This window comes from Pteropus vampyrus, unplaced genomic scaffold (assembly GCF_000151845.1).
Source record: "Pteropus vampyrus isolate Shadow unplaced genomic scaffold, Pvam_2.0 Scaffold477, whole genome shotgun sequence".
NCBI classification, from domain to species: Eukaryota; Metazoa; Chordata; class Mammalia; order Chiroptera; family Pteropodidae; genus Pteropus; species Pteropus vampyrus.
The window spans coordinates 607,552-628,942 of NW_011889258.1; the positions used below are offsets into that span (position 1 = coordinate 607,552).

General features: G+C 35.1%; 1 protein-coding gene across 7 annotated transcripts in view; it reads left to right on the forward strand.

Annotated features, from left to right (window-relative positions):
• Window positions 1-21,182, forward strand: part of GPR174 (G protein-coupled receptor 174) — a 40,390-nt gene extending 19,208 nt beyond the window's left edge. For 4 of the 7 annotated variants that reach the window (XM_023524583.1, XM_011382466.1, XM_011382464.1 and 1 more), the window contains 2 exons: window positions 2,641-2,683; window positions 18,660-21,182. In XM_023524583.1, the coding sequence (XP_023380351.1) occupies window positions 19,216-20,217 (1,002 nt within the window). In that variant the 5' untranslated portion in view covers window positions 2,641-2,683; window positions 18,660-19,215 and the 3' untranslated portion in view covers window positions 20,218-21,182. Of the gene's footprint in view, window positions 1-2,494; window positions 2,551-2,640; window positions 2,684-18,659 lie in introns of those variants that run through there. The other 3 variants (XM_011382465.1, XM_023524582.1, XM_011382467.1) reach the window with 2 other exon arrangements.
• The last annotated feature ends 209 nt before the right edge of the window (window positions 21,183-21,391 follow it).

The window sequence follows — 21,391 nt, forward strand, 5'->3', positions numbered from 1 at the left end:
ATACATATATATATATGGCATGCTTACCAGAGCTATTTAAAACCCAAAAGTAAAATGACAAAACATTAGAGCTAAAATAGTTCTTAAAATATTTAGTTTAACCTATGTATTTCAAAGAAGAAGTGGGGGCCCAAGGAAATTGACTTGCCCAAATTTACAGGACATTTAATGGAAGAGGTAGAACAAGAATTCAAAACATCAAGACATCTCACTCTCAATTTAATATTTAAAAAATCAAAATTTATATTTTCAAGTAAATTTTACCTTCAAATGATCACTTTCCAAAGATATATGCTTCTCCTAGTGATGTTGTGTTTTACCAAATGTTCTCATAACTTATTCTTTGAAGTTATCTTTGAGACTATTTTAAGCCAATCAAGAAAATTAAGTCTTAACACAGTCTCGTGATACTTTATTATAACTTGCTTTTAACCAAAAATAGCACTTTAAACAAACTTGATCCTTAACTTCGTTGTTCAGACTTGGTTCTAAATGGCTTTTGAGTATTTCCCAAAATTTTACTACCCGCAAAACACAAATATTTATCACCATGGTTATATTTTAAAGTATGTAATACAAGCTCTGTGTGTATTTTTAAAGGAGAATTCCAAAGTGACAGCTTAAGGAAGGTGAACTCATTTGGATATTTGCTTTCTGATAAGTTTATTTAAAAAAAAAATTAGAATCCATGTTCTAAAATTTCAAATAATTGGTGGATTCCAGAAAGATAATGTATGAGTGTGTTTCTTGGGTGACTTTTCCCAAATATAGAGGTTCCAAATAAGAATATCATTTTATTCTCTCAGGCAAAGGAGTGTTTCTGGTGATGAATACCTTGGTATGGTATGTAGGATATGTTGATGGCATGGTTGGAGATGTTATGACAGTAATAACGATGTCTGATAGATAAAGCTAGGGCTAAGGCAAAAACAAGGTAGATCAGAATAATGTTTTCAAGGAGGTCAGATGAAATGAATAGCAGTCTAAATAGAAGGCAGAGAAGAGAATCGGAGTGGAGGAAGGTATTAAAGAAGACTTTAAGGTTAAAACTCTGAGTTGTTAGTGATAACAGTGATGATTGCAATATTGGGAAAAACAGGGAAAGAGAAGTGGCTCAGTTTTAGATAAATTTACTCTTATAATTTCTAGCCATTTGTCTTCATCTTCTAATCCTATCTATGAAGACTTGTCTTAATGATTGATGAATGGATTGCTAGATAGATAATAGATGATAGATGATAGATGATAGATAGATGGATAGATGATACATGATAGATAGATAGATGATAGATAGATAGATGATAGATAGATAGATAGATAGATAGATAGATAGATAGATAGATAGATAGATAGATAATAGAGAGACAAGAGGCCAATCACAGAAAAAATTATGGAAGTGCATAACCAATTGATGGCCATCTTAAAATAGAAAAACAGACTTTACATATTTTCAATTATTCTGTCACTTTCAATGACTGAAAAAAACAATTGGCTCTCCTAACTGTCAAAGAGTTATTTCTCCAATCTCTTTGCACCTAACATATACTTAAGTTGGTAAATATTGTATGTGTATGGGGGCGTGTATCTGAATTCATGTCATTTGCTATCTCTTAGAACTAAATGCCATTACTCTAATAGTTGTTAAAATGTTACAAATAAAGTAGGAGGAAAATGAATTGAACTCAATCTAAGTGAATCTTGAGAAGTGGTTAGTCATTTAGTTTTTATTCCAGTAAACTAAAGAACCATCAAAAACCAACCAAATATTGAAGATCATGTCATTCTTTATCTAAATGTGGTACATATATAATAGAATATTACTTAGTGATAAAAAAAAAAGAATGAAAAGAAAGAATTGTCATTTGTGACAACATGGATGGACCTATAGGGTATTATGCTAAGTAAAATGAATCAGAAAGAGAAAAAACAAATACCATATTATTTCGTTTATATGTAGAATCTAAAAAAAAAAATAAACAACAACAACAAAAAAAAAACAGAAACAAACTCATAGATACAGAGAACAAATTGATGGTCAGCAGATGGGAGAAGATTTGGGGGGATGGGTGAAAAGATGAAGTGATTAAGATGTACAAATTGCCAGTTATAAAAATAGTAATGAAGATGTAGTGTACCACATAGGGAATATAGTCAATAATATTGTAGTAACTATGTATAGTGCCATATAGATACTAGACTTGTTGGGATGATCATTTCAAAGGTACATAAATGTCTAATCACTATATTGGACATCTGAAACTAATAACCAATATAATTTTGTATATCAATTATAATTGAGAAATAAATTTTAAAAAATAATAGTGCCATTCACTGAAAAAATATTTACTTATTGTCACCAGTTTGGGTTTAGAAATACCTTTTTTCTTTAGCTTTTTACAAAATGCATTGAAGGAAAGGGGATTAGAAATAAATAAATAGCAAGCTTATGCTCAAATTATGTCTTAACTCACCTTGAGCCAAATTAATTTCCTAGGCCTACAGGTGTCCAGAAGTTCAGCTTTACCATCCAAGTAGATAATAAATAGAGAGGTAAGCAACTGGCCTATGTCAGAAATAAAAGTGAGCAAATCAACGGGTAAATTAATAAGACAAAACATATTATTTTTTTCACAACTGCAGATTTTGGTGACCAGTGCCTGTCCAACACACTTTCGGTTACTTGGTGAGTACCCTGGCTATGGTGGGGGAGGGATTTGTCATTTCCTGCCATAAAAAGGCAGTAGGCTGTGGTAGAAAAAGTAAAAATAGCACCACATTGTCACAAAGAAGTGTGCTGTACTCCAATTGGGTGTGTGGGTGTGTGTGTGTGTGTGTGTAGGGAGAAGATGATACTTTTCTTAACCTGACTTCCTTTTATTTGTACTTCTTTGATCATAATACAATGTCATTGCTTAAATATATATTCTCAAGAGTTCAGACTTTAAAAAAAAAGGAATGAACGTGTTTTGAGTCTTCTACTATGCCTTAGATCATAGCTTTCAAATAAAGATGGTAAATTTGTATTTAGGTGATTTTTAAAATGTTAAATGAACATTTAGCTTGTGGGAGTCATTGTTGCTGAGAAGGATGTGTTTTCTCCTTAGTTGTTTCTAAAGTTTTTTCAATTTGATTCCCAAACACTTAAGTGAATACACTGTGATTATTTTGGGGAAACCATGGAGGAAATATCGATTACTTCAAAAGTATAGCATTCAGAACACTTATATTATTTATTGGCAGATTACTAATAGGGAAGAGAAAATTTTCCTTTTGGGAAAAAAAAAGACAATTCTATAAAGAAAAAAAATAGATGTAATTCTCAGTAAATGGAAAAAAGAAAGTTCTTTAAGTGGCCTTTGTAATCTCCAAATGCTTTGTGGTGGCCAATATCAATGATTAAAACCATAGCTATTAATTATTAAATATGTATTTAGATTTTATAATCTGAAGAGCCTTTAAATGACATACTGCAAAAAATACACAGAACTGAAAAACTGAAAAAAAAAATGGTTCTGCAAACATGCAGGTACATTTGTATTACCCACCTAACAGAGATTTTCTGTCTGCTAATGGACATTTATTTAGTACTGTTCTATTCTAAGTGTTGTGAGAGATACACAGATGATTAGGACAAAGTCTCTACTCTCAAAGAGCATACAATCTAGTGGATATATAGATGACTATGCCATCAGACAGGATGAAACACATCAGGTTACAGTAGAGGTACAAGCAATATGCTGTGGGAAGTCAAAGGAAAGAGGTAATTCTAATTTGAATGAATCAAGGAAGCCTTGGAGGAAGATATTAAATAGTTAGAATTCTTCTTTCTATCAAGAATTTTTCTATCAAAGTAAGAATGTAGGAATGGGGGAATGGAATATAAAAACATTCAGGCTAAATTAAAAGACAGAGACATCAAGGTACATGATGTATTCAAGGACAGCCTGGCATCATGGAAGCCTAGAGCATGTGAAAGAACATAAAAAGAGAACATAGGAACTAGAATGTCAGATTTTAGGTCACAATTTGAACACTTGAAAAATTCTGCACAAGTTTATAATGTGCTTCACATTGTACCTGATAAAGACATCTTCTACAGAAATATGTTAATCTAAAATAAGAAAGTTATGTTATTTAACAAATAAAAAGGAAGTAGGGGTATTACTCATATCCAAACATTATAAAAAGAGATAAAATGTGAATGTTTTTTTTTTTCCTGTGTGAAATACTGCCGGGTGTTATTTATATTGTGCTGGAAAGGTATAACAAGTTTGCATTTGCTAGAGGAGAGTCCTTATTTGCTTGCCTATTTATTTTAACTAGAAGGTGCTACTCTGTCATTTGAGTCAATCCAAAATAGCAGCTCATAATATTTCTATAAGAGCATCTGCAAAAGATTTGGGAAAAAGATATTTTCTAGGCTTCTTAGAAACTTTCCACCCCATAATACAGACTGCAAGAAAAGAATAAATGATATATAGCCTACTTTTAAATCCAAGGAACAAAATCACATAACATTGTTCTTTTTAGTCCTCCTTCATTATATTCCAATCTTGAATTGTATTACTATTCACTCCAGTAAAATAAGGAGTCATGAAAAATGAAATAAATATTGCAAATAATGCCACTCACTGAAAAATTACTTTATTTTTCAAATACAAAATAAAAAACTTATCAAAACATGATACAGTGAGTACACACATGCAAAATTACAGTCTAATATTACCCATCACCAAGCTCCAGGGCCTGACATGATCCCAGGCTTGACTTGAGATTGGGTTTGTGATTCTTTAGGACACTTCAGCCCTCCCCTAGAGAAAAGTAAAACTTCTGGGTCTTCATGAATCTAGTGCCTAAAAGATTGGTGTGGGAAGAAGAGAAAAAGTCCTATGACTCAATTTTCACCACTCTTTTCAATCAATATATTTGATGCCATCTCAGACAAATGTTACAACAGTTCTGATGAGAACCTACAATATAATTTGATGTTTGATGTTTTATATCTGGGACATCCTTATTCCATACATGGGCTAGAGAGATTTCCAAGTGAATATGTCATTACCTGAGTTCTTGGATCATGGTTACAGTAGAATTGGCACCAGGGTCTTTGACGTTAGTCTAGGACTCTCCCCATTTCATCCTTGTTATTCTCCTTTTGGAGGCAGATCTGAAGCAACAGGCACCTACACCTCTAACACGTTATAGTTTTAACTCTTTTCTCAAATGTGGTGGCTTACAAAGGAAGGAAAGTCTGGAAAAGAGATGTATTAAAATGATATTTCACTCTCTCTGCTTACACCTAAGCCAGGGGGCCATACACCTGTCATAGAGTTTCTATCACTGGTGGAAGATTAGTCAAGAATCTACTTATCTTTTTTGATGGCACTTCAGTGTCAGTAACCAGAAAAAAATGCCTCTAAGAGCCAAGAGTTTTCAGAAGACTCAGTTTGCTTCTACTAATCAAGATTATGCTGTTGGAATGAGAGGTATAGGATTACAGTAATAGTTCCTGGCATGGACCAGTGACTCAAGGACATGGGAGGCTTATTTTTTAAAGTTAGGGACAAAGTAAATTCTTTTAAAGTTTTGCTTAAATTATAGGATTCACTTTTCAAGCATAGAAAACATGATAGAATATTGAGAAGTAATCGACCAGAATCTTATTTAGTTGGAGTACTAGAGAAGACAGACTGCAAAGAACCAGAAAATAAGACAGGCCCAGCAAAGACAAAACTGCCATTAGAGGAGGCTTATATTAACTTACCTGGAATAGCAAAGTTCAGTGGCTTGTACCCCTCTTCCATGCCTGCTTCACATGCCTGTGACCTAAAAATCTGACATTCTAGTTCTATTATGTCATTTAAAATCCAAAAATGAGATTCCCATATTTTAGATTAATTACCTTGCTCTTAGAACATCAAATGTTTTATTGGCATTTTTAGAGTAATTACTGAGAGTTCCATGGGTAATTTTGGGGATAATTACTAAGGGCTAAACTGTTCCTTTTTTGTCACTTACATTTTAGTATTTAAAATATTAAAATTTAAATTATTTTCCATCAGGATTATTTATGCAGCTTCCAAAGGTCCTGGTATCTGCTGAGAGGTCTCTATATTAACTTTTTGTTTTTAAAATAAAATGCTATAGATTTTAGAGAATATAGTGTGTAGAAAATGGTCCCCCAATATAAGTAAAACACAAGTAACAATGTGTGTGTGTGTGGGGTGGGGTTACTATTAGGCACCAAGACTGGAAAAAGCTGATACACTAACTGAGCTGAAAGGCAAAGTATGCAAAAGCTCTGAGATCTATTCCACATGATCCAGAAATTCTGAATTTTTGTGGGGTACTGACATTACCCAGGAAAAGATGCCAGGTCTAAGTTTCTGGACTCTACTTTAAAGGTGGGAGTCTGACATTCTAAGCTTAAACTCCCTTTAGAGAACGAAAAGCTTATGCTTAAAAAAAAAGGAGTTTGGTCTCCAGCCAATAAGTGGGAAGGGATTTTTCCTTTCTTTTTTCTTAAAGAGATTTTTGGCAACCCTTGAAATCACACCACATTAGGTAGCTATGCACATCTTAAAACAAGGGCAACAGGGGTGAGGCCCTGGAGACTGGTTTAATTTTTCAACTCAGTCTTGCTCTTTTTACCAGACTCCATAATGTTGGTTTATATTTCCAATTCTTCAGCCTATTAACTTTATTAGGCAATAGATATGGCACACTCTCAAAGGAAAAAGTGCAAGAAAAAGACTGCAAAAGAGTGAAAAGGGCCAGAAGGACCTGATTATCTTGCACTTTATTTTATTTTATATGAGCTTGAAGGCTTACAACTTTTCTTAAAAAATGAACAAACAAACAAATAACATTTTTTCCCCAAATACTCATGTCTGAGACACAAGATGAACATTCAGAAAAGCTGAGGAAAATCCCCATAGCCATGTCAGCACTGAGAACAGGAATTACTACATGCAGTTTTCCCACTGTAACATAACTTGTGATTTTCTCATCACTTTTACAAAGTGAAAATATTTGAAATTTAACCTGTAAAATGGAACTTTATAAAGTGGTGACCTCTGTTTTAAATAGAAAGATAGGATACATATACCCAGAGTGGTAAAAACAGCAGACGCTAAATAGCCAGATATTTGGCTACATGCATTTCTAAACTATGTACTCAGTATTTTATAATAGCTATCAGATGTGATTTGCTGAGTGACATCAGAAGCATGACAGCATGAGGTGCCCCCTTGAATGCTCCTCTTGAAATTACAACAAACCAAACAGCTATAATCCAAACATAAAACTCCTAGCCTAACACATAAACATATTTGAGAGACCTGCACATCAGAGCATCTGAAGGTGGGTGAAGTGGGTAAGCAAGAGAAGAGGAAAGGAAGAAGGGCAGAGACTGGTGCTGCAGACATGCCCCGGATCTCCTTGCAGGACTCAGGAAGAGGGGAGGAATCAGGTTGAGGCATAAATGTTCTGTAGCCCTGATGGAGCATTCCTTCCTGAGTGATCAGCAAAAACTCTAGTGGTGGAACCTAGTAGTAAGGGCAGAGACCAGGGCAGAGACAGAATACAGAGGTGTGACAGCTGTGTTCTAGCAATCACAATTGCCCTAACAGAAAGCTGAGTCACAGAGCCTGGTCACATCTTCTCAACTCTTCCAGAGCTCACCTTTCTGAACTCTTCCAAAGCTAGCAGTGGGCCCCAGGGGAAATTGCAACTGTGAGTGTCAAGATACAGAGAAGGAAGTCTACAATCCCAGGAACTGAGAAGATGCATATTTCAGCTTGTTCCAGTGACAGAGGTGGAGATACAGAAGCCAGACAGCTGAAGCCTGGCAGTCGGCATTACAAAAAGGAAAACAACCACAAACATACAGCAACCTCTTTCAACCCACCCCGCCCATCCAGGCTGATCTGAGTGGAAGCACTTGGGCACCTCAGGCAGTACAACACTGCATCTGGCTACTGGGGCAGTAGTGGGACTTCACAGATTCTTCAGAGGCTTGGAACCTCATCACCAATCACATTTTCTCACAGGGGTGAAGCTCTGGGACCAAGGCAACCAGGTCACAGAAAAGACACACATCTTCCCAGGGAATAAAGGGTTGTGTTTTTGTTTGTTTGTTTGTTTGTTTTTGTCATACAGCAGAGATCTGAGAGGCCAAGGCAGTGCCTGAAGTTTGGGTGCCACCTACTGGAAAACAAGACAAAACAAAACAAAACAAAACACCCTTTTCTTATCAACCTATTAAAGAGATATCACTCTTAACAATATATTTTTTTCTTTTTTTAAAAGCAGAGTACAGTCCCATAAATGACTAGGCAGAGAAATAATCCATCAAATACCATGAACAGTCAAGGTGACAAAGAAGCTCAGAAAGAAAATGAAAAATCTCCAGAAAAGAACTTAAAGATATAGAAATATGGAATTGAAATGACAGAGAAGTCAAGACTGCAGTTCTGAAAAAATTCAATGAGATGAAAGAAAACTCGGATAGGCCATTTAATGAACTCAGAAACAAAATCAATGAACAACAGGAATACTTTACCACGGAGATTGAAACTTAAATAAACAAACAAACAAACAAAAAACAAATAGAAATTCTGAAGCTAAATAACTTAATAAAAGAGATAAAGAATGAAATAGTGAGCTCAGGAAATAGAGTTGACTGGATGGAGAAAAGAATTAGTAATATCAAAGAAAGAGTTCTGGAAATGACATAGATGGAAGAAGAGAGAAACCTGAGAGTAACAAATTAAAAGAAACTCTATAAGAACTATCTGATACTATCAGATAGAGCAATATAAGAATAATGGGTATACCAGAAAGAGAAGAAAGGGAGAAGAAAACAGAGAGCCTATTCAAATAAATAGTCAATGAGAACTTCCCAAACCTATGGAAAGGGCTGGATCCTCAAATCCAAGAAGCAAACAGAATATCTAATTATCTCAATCCAAAAAAGTCTTCTCCAATTTTACATGAAAACTATAAAAAATTAATGACAAAGAAAGAATTCCCAAGGCAGACAGGGGAAAAAAAAAGATAGTAACTTACAAAAGAAAACCCATTAAATCATCATTGGATATTTTAGCAGAAACTATACAAGCTAGGAGTGAGTAGAATCAAATATTTACACTATTGAAGAGAAAAATTACCAGCCAAGAATAATACATCCAGCAAAGTTCTCCTTTAGATATAAAGAAAAAATAAAGACCTTCCCAGATATACAGAAGCTGAGGACATTTTCCACCACAAAGCCTGTATTACAGGAAATACTGAAGGGGTATTTAACCTGTAACAAAAGGACAAAAATATTAAAAAAAAAAAAAACTATAAGTAAAATGACTAATAGACAGTTGCAACCCTTATACAGAATAGGGTATTATACACTTAAATATTACATAATGGTGGTTAAAGGAGGTAAAAACATTTTAAAAAGAGAAGACAATAGCTACTGCAACTCAGAAATAAACTCACAGAATAAATAGGAATAATTTATAACAATAAAAATAGAAAAGAGGAGGGAGGAAAGGTCTGAATTTACAAAGAGGAATGGAGATAAAATGCACACAGAAGGAAAAGGACTACTGTATATATTAAACTTTCTTTTACATAAACTTAAAGATAACCACACAACGAAAAATCTAGAACAAACATATAATACAAGCAAAAAGGAGGAACAGAGGAAAAAAATCATAGAGTAACACCAAACTAAAGTAAAGACAGAAACACAAGGGCAAAGAAACAATGGAGACACCAAGCTACTGAAAACAAAAGATATAGTGGCTATAGGAAAACCTCATATATCAATAATCACCCAAATGCAAATGGACTGAACTCACCAATAAAAAGGCAGAGTAGCAGATTAGACCAAAAAACAAAACTTAACCATATGCTGCCTTCAAGAGACACATCTCAGCTGCAAGGACAAATATAGACTCAAAGTGAAAGGATAGAAAATAATACTCCATGCAAATGGCATCCAGAAAAAAGTGGAGATAGCTATACTTATATCTAATGAGATAGAGTTCAAGATAGAAAAGGTAACACAGACAAAGAAGGCCATTTCATAATGATAAAGGGGACAATACATCAAGAAAACAATTATTGATATATATGTTCTCAATCAGGGAACACCAAACTATATAAAAAATTACTAACAAAACTAAATGGAGAAATTGACAGAAACACAATTATAGTAGGGGACCTAAATAACCCACTGACAGCTATAGATAGACCATCCAAACAGAAAATCAATATGGAAATAACATTTTTAAATGACACATTAGACCGACTGGACATAATCGACATTTACAGAGCCTTTTTTCCCCAAAACAACAAATTATACATTCTTCCCTAGAGCACATGGAACATTCCCAAGCATAGGTCATATGTTGGGAGACAAAACTAGCTTCACCAAATTTATGAAGATTAAAATCATACGAATTATATTCTCCAACCATAATGCTTTGAAAGTGGGAAGAACCACAATACATGGAGATTAAACAACATGCTACTAAAGAATGACTAGGTCAAACAAGAAAGATCAAGAGATACATAGAAACAAATGAGAATGAAAAAAATGACATATCAAAATTTATTGAAATATAATAGACAATTAGTTGCTTGTATTTATTGTACAATTCAATGTTTTTTTTTCAATTATAGTTGGCATACAATAATATACCAGTTTCAGTTGTATAGTGTAGTGACCAGAGATTCATATAACTCACAAAGCGATCACCCCACTAAATCTACTACTCCTCTTCCCCCTTACATATTTATTACATTATTAACCATCTTCCCTATGCTACACTCTACATTTCCATGTTTATTCTGCAACTATTCTTTTGTACCTCTTAATCCCTTTGCTTTTTTTTGCCATCCCCCAATTCCCCTCCCATCTAGTAGCACTTAAAATATTCTCTGTAAGTTTATTTCTGCTTTTGTTGCTGTTGTTGATTTTGTTCTTTAGATTCTACATGTACATGAAATCATTCAATATTTGTCTTTCTCTATCCAACCCATTTCATTCAGCACAATACGCTCTAGGTCCATCAAGGCAATATCTTTTTCCATTCTCTTCCTTTAAGTCTGTGTGTGTCTTTTAATCTGAAGTGAGTCCCTTGTAGGCAGCATAAGTAGTAGGGGGCTTGTATTCTTATCCATTTGACCACTCTGTCTCTTGGTTGGAGCACTTAATTCTTTTCCATTTGAGGCACTTGTTGATAGAAATGCAGTTATTACCATTCTTATTCCTGTTTTTGATACATGTTTTTTTCTTCGTAAAGGAGTTCCTTCATCATTTCCTATAATACAGTCTTGATGTTGATAAATTCCCTTAACTTATTTTTGTCTGGGAAATTTATTATCTGTCCTTTCACTCTAAATGATAGCTTTGCTGGATAAAGTATTCTTGGTTGTAGATCCTGGGTTTTCATCATATTGAGTATTTTGTGCCAAGCCCTTCTGTCCTACATGGTTTCTTTTGGGAAATCAGCTGCCAGTCTTATGCGTGAACCTTTGTAGGTAACTAATTGCTTTTCTCTTACTACTTTTCAGATTCTTTGTATTTAACCTTTGGCATTTTAATTATGATGTGTCTTGATGTGGGCCTCTTGTGGTTCCTCTTTCTTGGGACTCTCTTAGCTTCCTGTGGTTGTATGCCTATTTCCTTCACCAGGTTAGGGAGGATTTCCATCATTATTTCATTATTTCTTCAAATAGCTCTTCAACATCTTGTTTTCCTTCAGGTATCCCTAGACATGGATATTTTTACATTTAATTATATCTCATAGGCTACTTTATTAGTATATTCTTGGCTTCTTTTATTCTTGCCTTTCTGATCAAGTGTCCTTGGCTTCTGCATTCTCTATATTGGTGGTTCAACCTTCTTTATCCACACTGCTGATTCCCTCTAATACATTCTTCATCTCAGATAATGTGTACTTCATTTTTGACTAGTTCCCTTTTACGATTTCCATTTCCATTTTTTATGTTTTTTAATTCTTTGTTAAAGTTCACACTGAATTCATTTACACTTCCCATAAATTCATTGAGCATCTTTATAACCAGTGTTTTGAACTCCGCCTCTGTTAGATTGCTTAACTCCATTATTTCTGGATCTCTGTTCTGTTCTCTCTTATGTTTTATGCTTCTCTGTCTTCCATTTTGGCTGTCTTCTGTATCTGTTTCTATGTACTAAGCAAAGCTCCTAAGTCTCCCAGTCTTATTAGTGCAGCTTTGTGAAGTAGGTGTCCAGTGGCAAAGTCCTGAGAGGGGTTCAGCTTCAGGTCAAGTTAAGTCCCAGCCTGGGCCCCTCGGGGGCCACCTGTTAAGATTCAACAAGCAATCCACAGATGCTGTGCTTACAGTTGCCTCAAGATGCCATATCAGAAACTGTGGTCAGCCGCCACCAATGTAAGTCTAGGTGCTGCTCAGCAAGGGGAACCTGACTTGCTGAGGATGCATTTGGATGTGGCTTGGGTGGGGCTGTAAGTTGGGGGAGGTGGAGTTTCAGGGAATCCTCTGGGAGGAGAGACCTCTGTTATCCAGTATGATGACATCTCAGCTATGGTGGCACTGATTCTGCACACTAGGAGCGGGGTGGGTTCAACAGAGGAACAATGGATACTGCCAGCACTTCTGTATAGAGTGAGTCTAGCCTCTGGCCCTCACTCTCACAACTCAGTCTCCCCCTGTAAGTCCCTGGTGCCCCTCACACAGCTGACCAGGCGCTGGTGCTCAGAGCGAATAGGTTTGTCACTGCAAAAGTCTGCTCATGGTCATGGCCCCTTTAGAGGTTTCTGCAGCTGATGACTTCTACTATTATGGCCTCTGTCTCACTCAGCCGCTTGAGACTGAACAGCCTCTCATCCTTGCCCTGTCCTACCTCCTCCTGTTGTAGGGTAATTTCTTAATTTTCTCCTTAGTTGTAGGGCTTGTTCACCTAGATCCAAGGAGATTTTTCTTGCTGTTTGCTCCTTATTTCTGTCACAACTTTAATTTGGTCACAAGAGGGATGAACAGAGCCTCTATCATCTATGCCCTTTTTTCTCTCCCCCAACATATCAAAATTTGTGAGACACAGCAAAAGCATTAATAAAAGGAAAGTTAATATCATTACAGGCATATCTCAAGAAATAAACAAAGAAAATTCCCAAATATAAAACCTAAGATTACATCTTAAAGAACTAGAAAAAGAAAAACAAATGAAGCCCTGAGTCAGAAGATGGAAGGAAATAATAGAAATTAGAGTAGAATTAAATAAAATAGAGAACAAAAAGACAATGGAAAAAATTTGTGCAACAAATAGCTGGTTCTTTGAAAAGATTAATAAAATTGACAAAACCCTGGTCATACTCATTAAGGAAAATAGAGAAAAAACACATGTAAACAAAATCAGAAATAAAAGTTATGACAGATACCACAGAAATACAAAGGATGATACAAGAATATTATGAAAAATTATATGCCACCAAATTCAGTAACCTAGAAGAAATGAGCATGTTCTTAGAAATACACAACTTCCCAGACTGAATCATGAAGGTATGGAACATCTAAATTCAACAGTAAGACAACAACCATCAAAAACCTCCCCAAAATTAAAAGTCCAAGACCAGATGGCTTCACTAGCGAATTCCACCAAACATTCAAAGATGATTTAGTAGCTGTCCTTCTCAAACTTCCAAAAAGTTGAAGAAGAGGCAATACTTCCTAACTTTAATTAATTTTATGAGGCCAACATTACCCTGACACCAAAACCTGGTAAAAATAACACACACACACACACACACACACACACACACACACACACACATTCACAAGCTATGAACCAATATCTCTGATGAATACAGATGCAAAACTCCTAAGCGAAATCTTAGCAAATTAAATACAATAATACACTTAAAAATATATACATCATGATCAAGTGGAGTTTACTCCAGGGGTGCAAGGATATTTCAACATATGCAGATCGATTAATGTGATATACCACATAAATAAAATAAGGGATAAAAATCATACTATCATATCAATAGATGCAGCAAAAGCATTTGACAAGATACAGTATCCATTTATGATTAAAACATTGAATATAATACATGTAGAAGGAAAGTACCTCAAAATAATAAAGGCCACATATGACAAAACCTCAGCAAATATTATACTTAATGGTGAAAAACTAAAAGCCTTCCCGCTAAGATCAGTAACAAGACAATGTTGTCCACTACAACCACTCTTATTCAATATAGTGTTGGAAGTCCTAGCTAGAGCAATCAATGAAGAAAAGGAAATAAAAGGCATCCAGATTGGGAATGTAGAAATCACATTGTCACTTTTTGCAGATGACATGATTCTCTATGTAGAAAACCCTAAAGACTCCACCCAAAAACTGTTAGAAACGATAAATACAATATAATTTTAGGATACAAAATCAATATACAAAAATCCATAGCGTTTCTATACACTAACAATAAAAATAGCAGAACAGGAAGTGAAAAAACAATTCCTTTTGCAATTGCATCAAATAAATACCTAAGAATAAATTTAATGAAGCATGTGAAGGACCTATATACTACAAACTATAAGATATTTATGAAAAGAAATTGAAGGAGACACAAAGAAATGGAAAGATATTCTGTGTTCATGGATTGGAAGAATCAACATACTAGGTTTTGGTGTCAGGGTAATGTTGGCCTCATAGTTTTAATGGACATATTACCAGGTTTTGGTGTCAAGGTAATGTTGGCCTCATAGTTTTAATGGACATATTACCCAAAGCAATATACAAATTTAATGCAATTCGCATCAAAATCCCAACGGCTTAAAAAAAAAAAAAGAACAAAAATTATCAGATTTGTATGGAATTCCAAAAATCCTTGAATAGCCAAAGCAATCCTCATGAAAAAGAATAAGACCACAGGTATCACTCTGCCTCGGGGTCCACAACCTCCAGGCTGCATACTAGTATTAGTCTGTTGCCTATTAAGAATACAGCCATATAACAGGAGGAAAGCAAAGCTTCATCTGTATTTGTAGCCACTCCCTAGTGCTAGTACCACCACCTCAGCTCCCACTCAGGTCATCAGGCTTTAGATTCTTATAGGAGCACTAGTCCCTGGTGCCAAAATGGTGGGGACCACTGCTCTAGGGTATATAGAGGTATATAAAACCCAGTCCCTGACTTCAAGGAGTTTCTGGCTTAGTTGTTGTGGGGTGGAGTGGGCAGAGGAGCAGGGGCCATAAATAAGACACAGATACAAATTACTGTCAAAAAGGAGAGAAAGTTAAGTGCTTTAAGAGAGGTATACAGGGAGACCTTAAAAAGGGAGGCTAATATGATGATGTTGAATAAACCACAAAAGTTTTTATGAAGAACAAGAACCTGAGAAAGGCCTTTACAAATAGGCAGAATTGATACTCCAGGCTGAGGCAGCAGAATGAGAAAATGTTGTTTGTGAGGAAAACAAACAAACAAACAACAACAGCAACAAAACAAAAAGTCCATTTGAACACTAAAGAGCTTAGTTTGGCTGGAGTGCTGGGCATGGTAGGGGAGTAGTAAGAGACAAAGCTCTAAAGGCAAGTGGGCAGATGACACTGTATTTAAGAAGGCCATTGACAATCAGACTATGTACTTTGTGATTTGTTGTGCAATAGAGAGTCATTAATGCTTTTTTAAGAGTTCATTTGAGAAAAAAAAATATATCTGACAGCATTATGTAAAATGAAGTAGAGAAAGATAAGGGATAGGGAGACAAATTAAGTAATAAGAGCCTGAACTAGAGTAGAAACAATAAAAAAATAATTTTAAAGAGATAGTTATGAGAAATAATGCAATTGCAGAAAATAGTGATAATAATAGACTAACTAATATTTATTGAGCACTTATTATGTACCAGACACTATCGTAAATGGATTATATACAGCAGCTCAATTAATTCTCACACTGACCCTGTAGGTTAAATACTATGATTATTCTCATTTTACCAATGAAAAGATTAACGATCAGAGAGTTTTAGTGATATACTCAAGATCACACAGCTATTAACTAAAAGAGCAAGAAATTAAACCTATGTCATTTTGACACCTAAACATACATTATTTCCCTTGTAGTATGCTGTCAACTCCATAGAAACTTGTTTGGAAGTGAATAAGTAAAAAATAAATAAATAAATAAAATAACGTCTCCAAGACTTTGAGACAACCTGGGAAAATGTGGTTAACTTAATAACAATAAGGAGGTCTATAGCAGAATTTGGTTTGAAGTTTTGAGAGATGAATTTTTTGAGACAAATTGATTTTTATAGTCAATAATTTTTATATACCGAAATTATTTTATTCACCAAATACTGAGCACCTACTTTTTGTTTTAACAGTCCTTGATTCTGGTATATAGCTAGCAAACAAAACACCCAAGAATCCCTGTTTTCATGAATTCTACATTCTACTAGAAAAATTATATATATATATATATATATATATATATATATATACACACATACATACATACATATATATATATATACACACACACATACATACATATACACACACACACATATATGCACATACACACACATAATATATATATGTATATACACACACAAAATAAATAAGTAAAAAACAGCATAGAGTATGTTAGTTATGATTGATAATAGATAAAATAAATACTAAAGGGAGATGGGGAGTGTTGGAGGACAGCTGCAGTTTTAAATAGGAAGATCAGAGAAAGCCTCAAGAAAATGTGACAATGGATAAAAATCTGAAGGAGATGAGGAAGTAAAACAGGTAAATAATTTGGCTAAAGCATTTTAGGTACAGGAAACTGCCAATTCAAAAGCTTTGAGGCAGAAGTGTGCCTGATACTTTCACCTAACAGCAAGAATGAAAAAGTGGCTGAAGCAGAGTGAAAGGGGGTGAGAATTAGGACGTGAGGTCAGAGGAGTAACTGGGAGCCAGATCATGTAGGATGATACAGGCCATTGTACGGACTTTTTTTTTTTCCCCTCTGAATAAGATAAAACGTCATTAGGAGATTTTTATCAAAGAGATGACATAAGTTGACAAGATACATCATATTTTAAATAAATGTAAAAGATGACTTCACTTAAATACTTATAGTGAATTTAAGGTGATAATAAAACATCCAAGAGAACAGGTTTTATATATAGTTGGAAAAAGAGCTATAGTTCAGATGAGATATAGATTTAAGAGTCACTTGCCATGATAGGAGAGATGAATGAATGTTCAGTAAAGATTGACTGGATGTACATTTGTTAACTTCTAATGTGTAATCAGTGACATTAGTAGGCAATGCTTTTTATATAAATAGTTAAAAGTAAGTTCAAAACTCAGGGCTTTTGACTTTTTGGTCTGACACCTAATTTTTCCTTGCCACCTAATCAAAATCACTACTTGCGAAAATATTTCAAAGATGTATTTCAGTTTAGGAGCTGAATAACCTCTAATTTTAATCTCACTTTTAATATTATTTTTCTTTACAGTTGTGCTTCCCTGCATTTTATAACATCATCTCTCTAATAATCTGAGAAATCTCAAGTATTTAACTTCTTCAATCTGAATGCATAGTCTATATCATTCATCTGGCCTTTTAATTAAAATGAGCATCATATTTTTTAACAAAAAAGTACTATTTTGCTTACCATGGAATGGAGTCAAAATAATGGCAATAACAACTGCTTCAAGGGCTGAATCAGGCACACTTCAAACCACATGATTTAATAATCCACATGGATTTAATCATCCAAGGCAGGATGTTTCCTAATTTCTATTTAATTTTTGTTCTCCCCACATATCTTTAAAGTCAGTTAAGTCCTTCTAGCTTTCTGCAGCCTTGAGGCAACTATCCAGGTCCCGAAGTTAAACTTTGTTTACCTCAGAACAAAGGTCATGGACCCAGCTGAATCAACTTTCAGGGAATTTTGATTCTCTGTACTGGTGCTATGGTTCATTGTCTTGTATAATTAAGAAGTGATTAAATGATCCATGTAAATAGAATTATTTAAAAAGAGGCTAGTTGCCCATTTCTCAGGCATCTGAGAAAGATTTGGACCAAATCAATGGCCCCTAAATGTCCTTAATGACTCAAGGAAAAATGTTGGGTTGGCTATATCTGAATTATATGGAATGATTTAAAAAACAACAAGAACAAAAAAAACATGTTTTGGCCCCAATGACTGAATCAGAATCTCTGGAGGAGACACCAAGAAAGCTATGGAAAGCTTCATTTTTTAGAACTTCACAAATGAGTCTGACAATCAGTGAGGTTTCTGAAGCAATGATATAAATCAGGGCCTCTCTAACATTATTATGAATCACCTGTAGTTATTATCAAACTGCAGATCCTGATGTGGGACAGGAGGTTCTTCTGTATTTCTAACAGCCTCTCAAGTAATGTTGGTTCAGGATCACATTTTGAATAACAAGGTACTAGATTACCTCTCAGATGCCTAGCTATACTTCCCTGTGATTCTAAAGTACCTCATAGAAAGTGTGGATTATCATTCTCACATCAGAACTTTCCATTCAAATTAACAGATTTTTTTTACACATAGGCTTTTTCTTTTTTCTTTTTTTTTTTGCAAAATGTGCTAGACAATAATTTTTTTCTTCACTTGCAGCTTTATCTTTGTTTCTCACTTTTTAGCTTTCAACACGTAACTGAAAATGTCCCAGAAAAGCTGATCTATCCACATTGATCATCTCTGAAGAGTTGCAGACCCACTGAGTACTAAAGCAAAACTTTCTTCTATGTGAGCCAAAAATAAAGAAAAGAAAAAAACAGCTTGCCAAACACCTGTAAAGTGACGGCTATCATCATATGGGAATTTGAAGGATTGCTATATGACACATTCATGATCCAAATGGGAGAGGATCAATTGTCTTGATGTCCCATAAGGCCTTTTAACAGTGTAAAAAAGAGGGGGAAATTATAACGGCTTGTCATCTGTGCTTACACACTAGACTTCTATTTAATTACTGTAGACAAATTCAAAGCAAACACACAGATAGTTCTTTGAAAATCATATGTAGAGGCTCAGATCAATGCAGCAAAAACGTTATTTTACACTGTTTCTCCAACCCATGGATGATCTGTCTCTGAGAAAGAGCAGGAGTTGATTGTAAATTTAGATTTTGAACCACCATTTGGCAAAGATAGTTTCTCTAGAAAGAAACATGCCTGCTAATGACACATGTGCTGGGCCAGATGGAGACAATATAGATTTTCGATACTTTATCTACGCAGTGACATACACTGTCATTCTTGTGCCAGGTCTCATAGGGAACATATTAGCCTTATGGGTGTTTTATGGCTATATGAAAGAAACCAAGCGGGCTGTGATATTCATGATAAACTTAGCCATTGCTGACTTACTACAAGTTCTCTCCCTACCACTGCGGATCTTTTACTACTTGAATCATGACTGGCCTTTTGGGACTGGCCTCTGCATGTTCTGTTTTTACCTGAAGTATGTCAACATGTATGCAAGCATCTATTTTTTGGTCTGCATCAGTGTGCGACGATTTTGGTTTCTCATGTACCCCTTTCGCTTTCATGACTGCAAACAGAAATATGACCTATACATCAGCATTGCTGGGTGGCTGATCATCTGCCTTGCCTGTCTGCTCTTTCCTCTCCTCAGAACCAGTGATGACACTCCAGGCAACAAAACTAAATGCTTTGTGGATCTTCCTATGAGGAATGTCAATCTGGCCCAGTCCATTGCCATGATGACCATTGGCGAGTTAATTGGGTTTGTCACTCCTCTTCTGATTGTTCTGTATTGTACCTGGAAGGCTGTTTTATCACTGCAAGATAAATATTCTGTGGCCCAAGACCTTGGAGAGAAAAAGAAAGCCTTGAAGATGATTCTCACCTGTGCGGGAGTATTCCTAATTTGCTTTGCACCTTATCACTTCAGTTTTCCTTTAGATTTCCTGGTCAAGTCTGACAAAATTAAAAGCTGCCTAGCCAGAAGGGTGATTCTGATATTTCATTCTGTTGCTCTGTGTCTTGCTAGTCTCAATTCCTGCCTTGACCCAGTTATATACTACTTCACCACTAATGAGTTCAGAAGACGGCTTTCAAGACAAGATTTACATGATAGCATCCAACTTCATGTGAAATCCTTTGTGAGCAACCATATTACTTCTACCCTGACAGATGAATTATGCTAAATTAAAAAAAAAAAAAACCTGACCGTGGCCTGAAATATATCAGAACACATTTGCAGTACCCCAAGCTACTGGGAAGTAATCACAGAAAGCACTCACAGCTTTTAAGTTATGCTTTATCTTACCTATATGAGGAATTCACATCTTCATAACAGAATCTATTTAGAAAATTATACTCCACCATCATTGATGTTGACATATCCATGTAGTAATTTGTTATCAAGTCTTTAAGACTTGAACTATAAAATTTCAGACATCTTATACATGTATTCTCTCAACTAGAATAAGTAGTTTTACCTTTGAACCTAAGACATAAAGAGACATTCAGCTTGGGGGTCATCATAAGCACTTCATTTTGTTACAATGGACACTGAGTATTTAGAGGCAATGTAGCTTAATATTTATACTGGTAGTCACAATTTATATTCTAATATCATATTTTTGTTTTGTTTTAAGTAGGATGGACAATATATTATTCTGTGAGAATAAAGTGTTTATAAACATGGGATCATTTTTATCTCCCATGTGTGATTATACTCTAGGGTTTGAAGACTGGAATAGCTATTTCCCTCATTTCAGTGTCATTATGAAACATCATCTGTTACACCTATTCATAGAACAAAAATATGAACTTAGGCCTTCAGTATGTTAAAAGTGAGAACAAGAAGCAGATTCACATATAATAACTTTCTATGACTGTATAAGTTGCCATATTGAATCTACCCAAGGCAGATAGCTTGTCAAAGTCCATACAATGTGGCCCAAATTGCCTCTATAGGTCCAGGAGATACCACATAGGTAAAAATTACAGTTCTGTTTCTCTTAAACTATTTCCAAAGAACACATTTGGAGATGTATGGACCTGTCTAGTAAAGGGAGTTTCCACAATGCTTCCAGAGTGAATTTGAGGTACTCTGACAGGTTATTGCATTTTCTGAGTCTATGGAAGAAGTAGTACATTAATTAATCACCAAGCTCAGGCCAAAACAAAAGATAAAGTAGTGTTGGATACACCTCTTAAAAGACTCACACCACATTGCAGTTCTTACTTTAAGTTAAGTGGCAACTATAAAGCTACATTCACAAGCCAGAGTAGGGTTTGGAGGCAGCCCAGCATATGGATCCTAGTCTTCAGTAATTTGTCTGGTCCAGCTTTGCCCCATTTATACCATTCTGA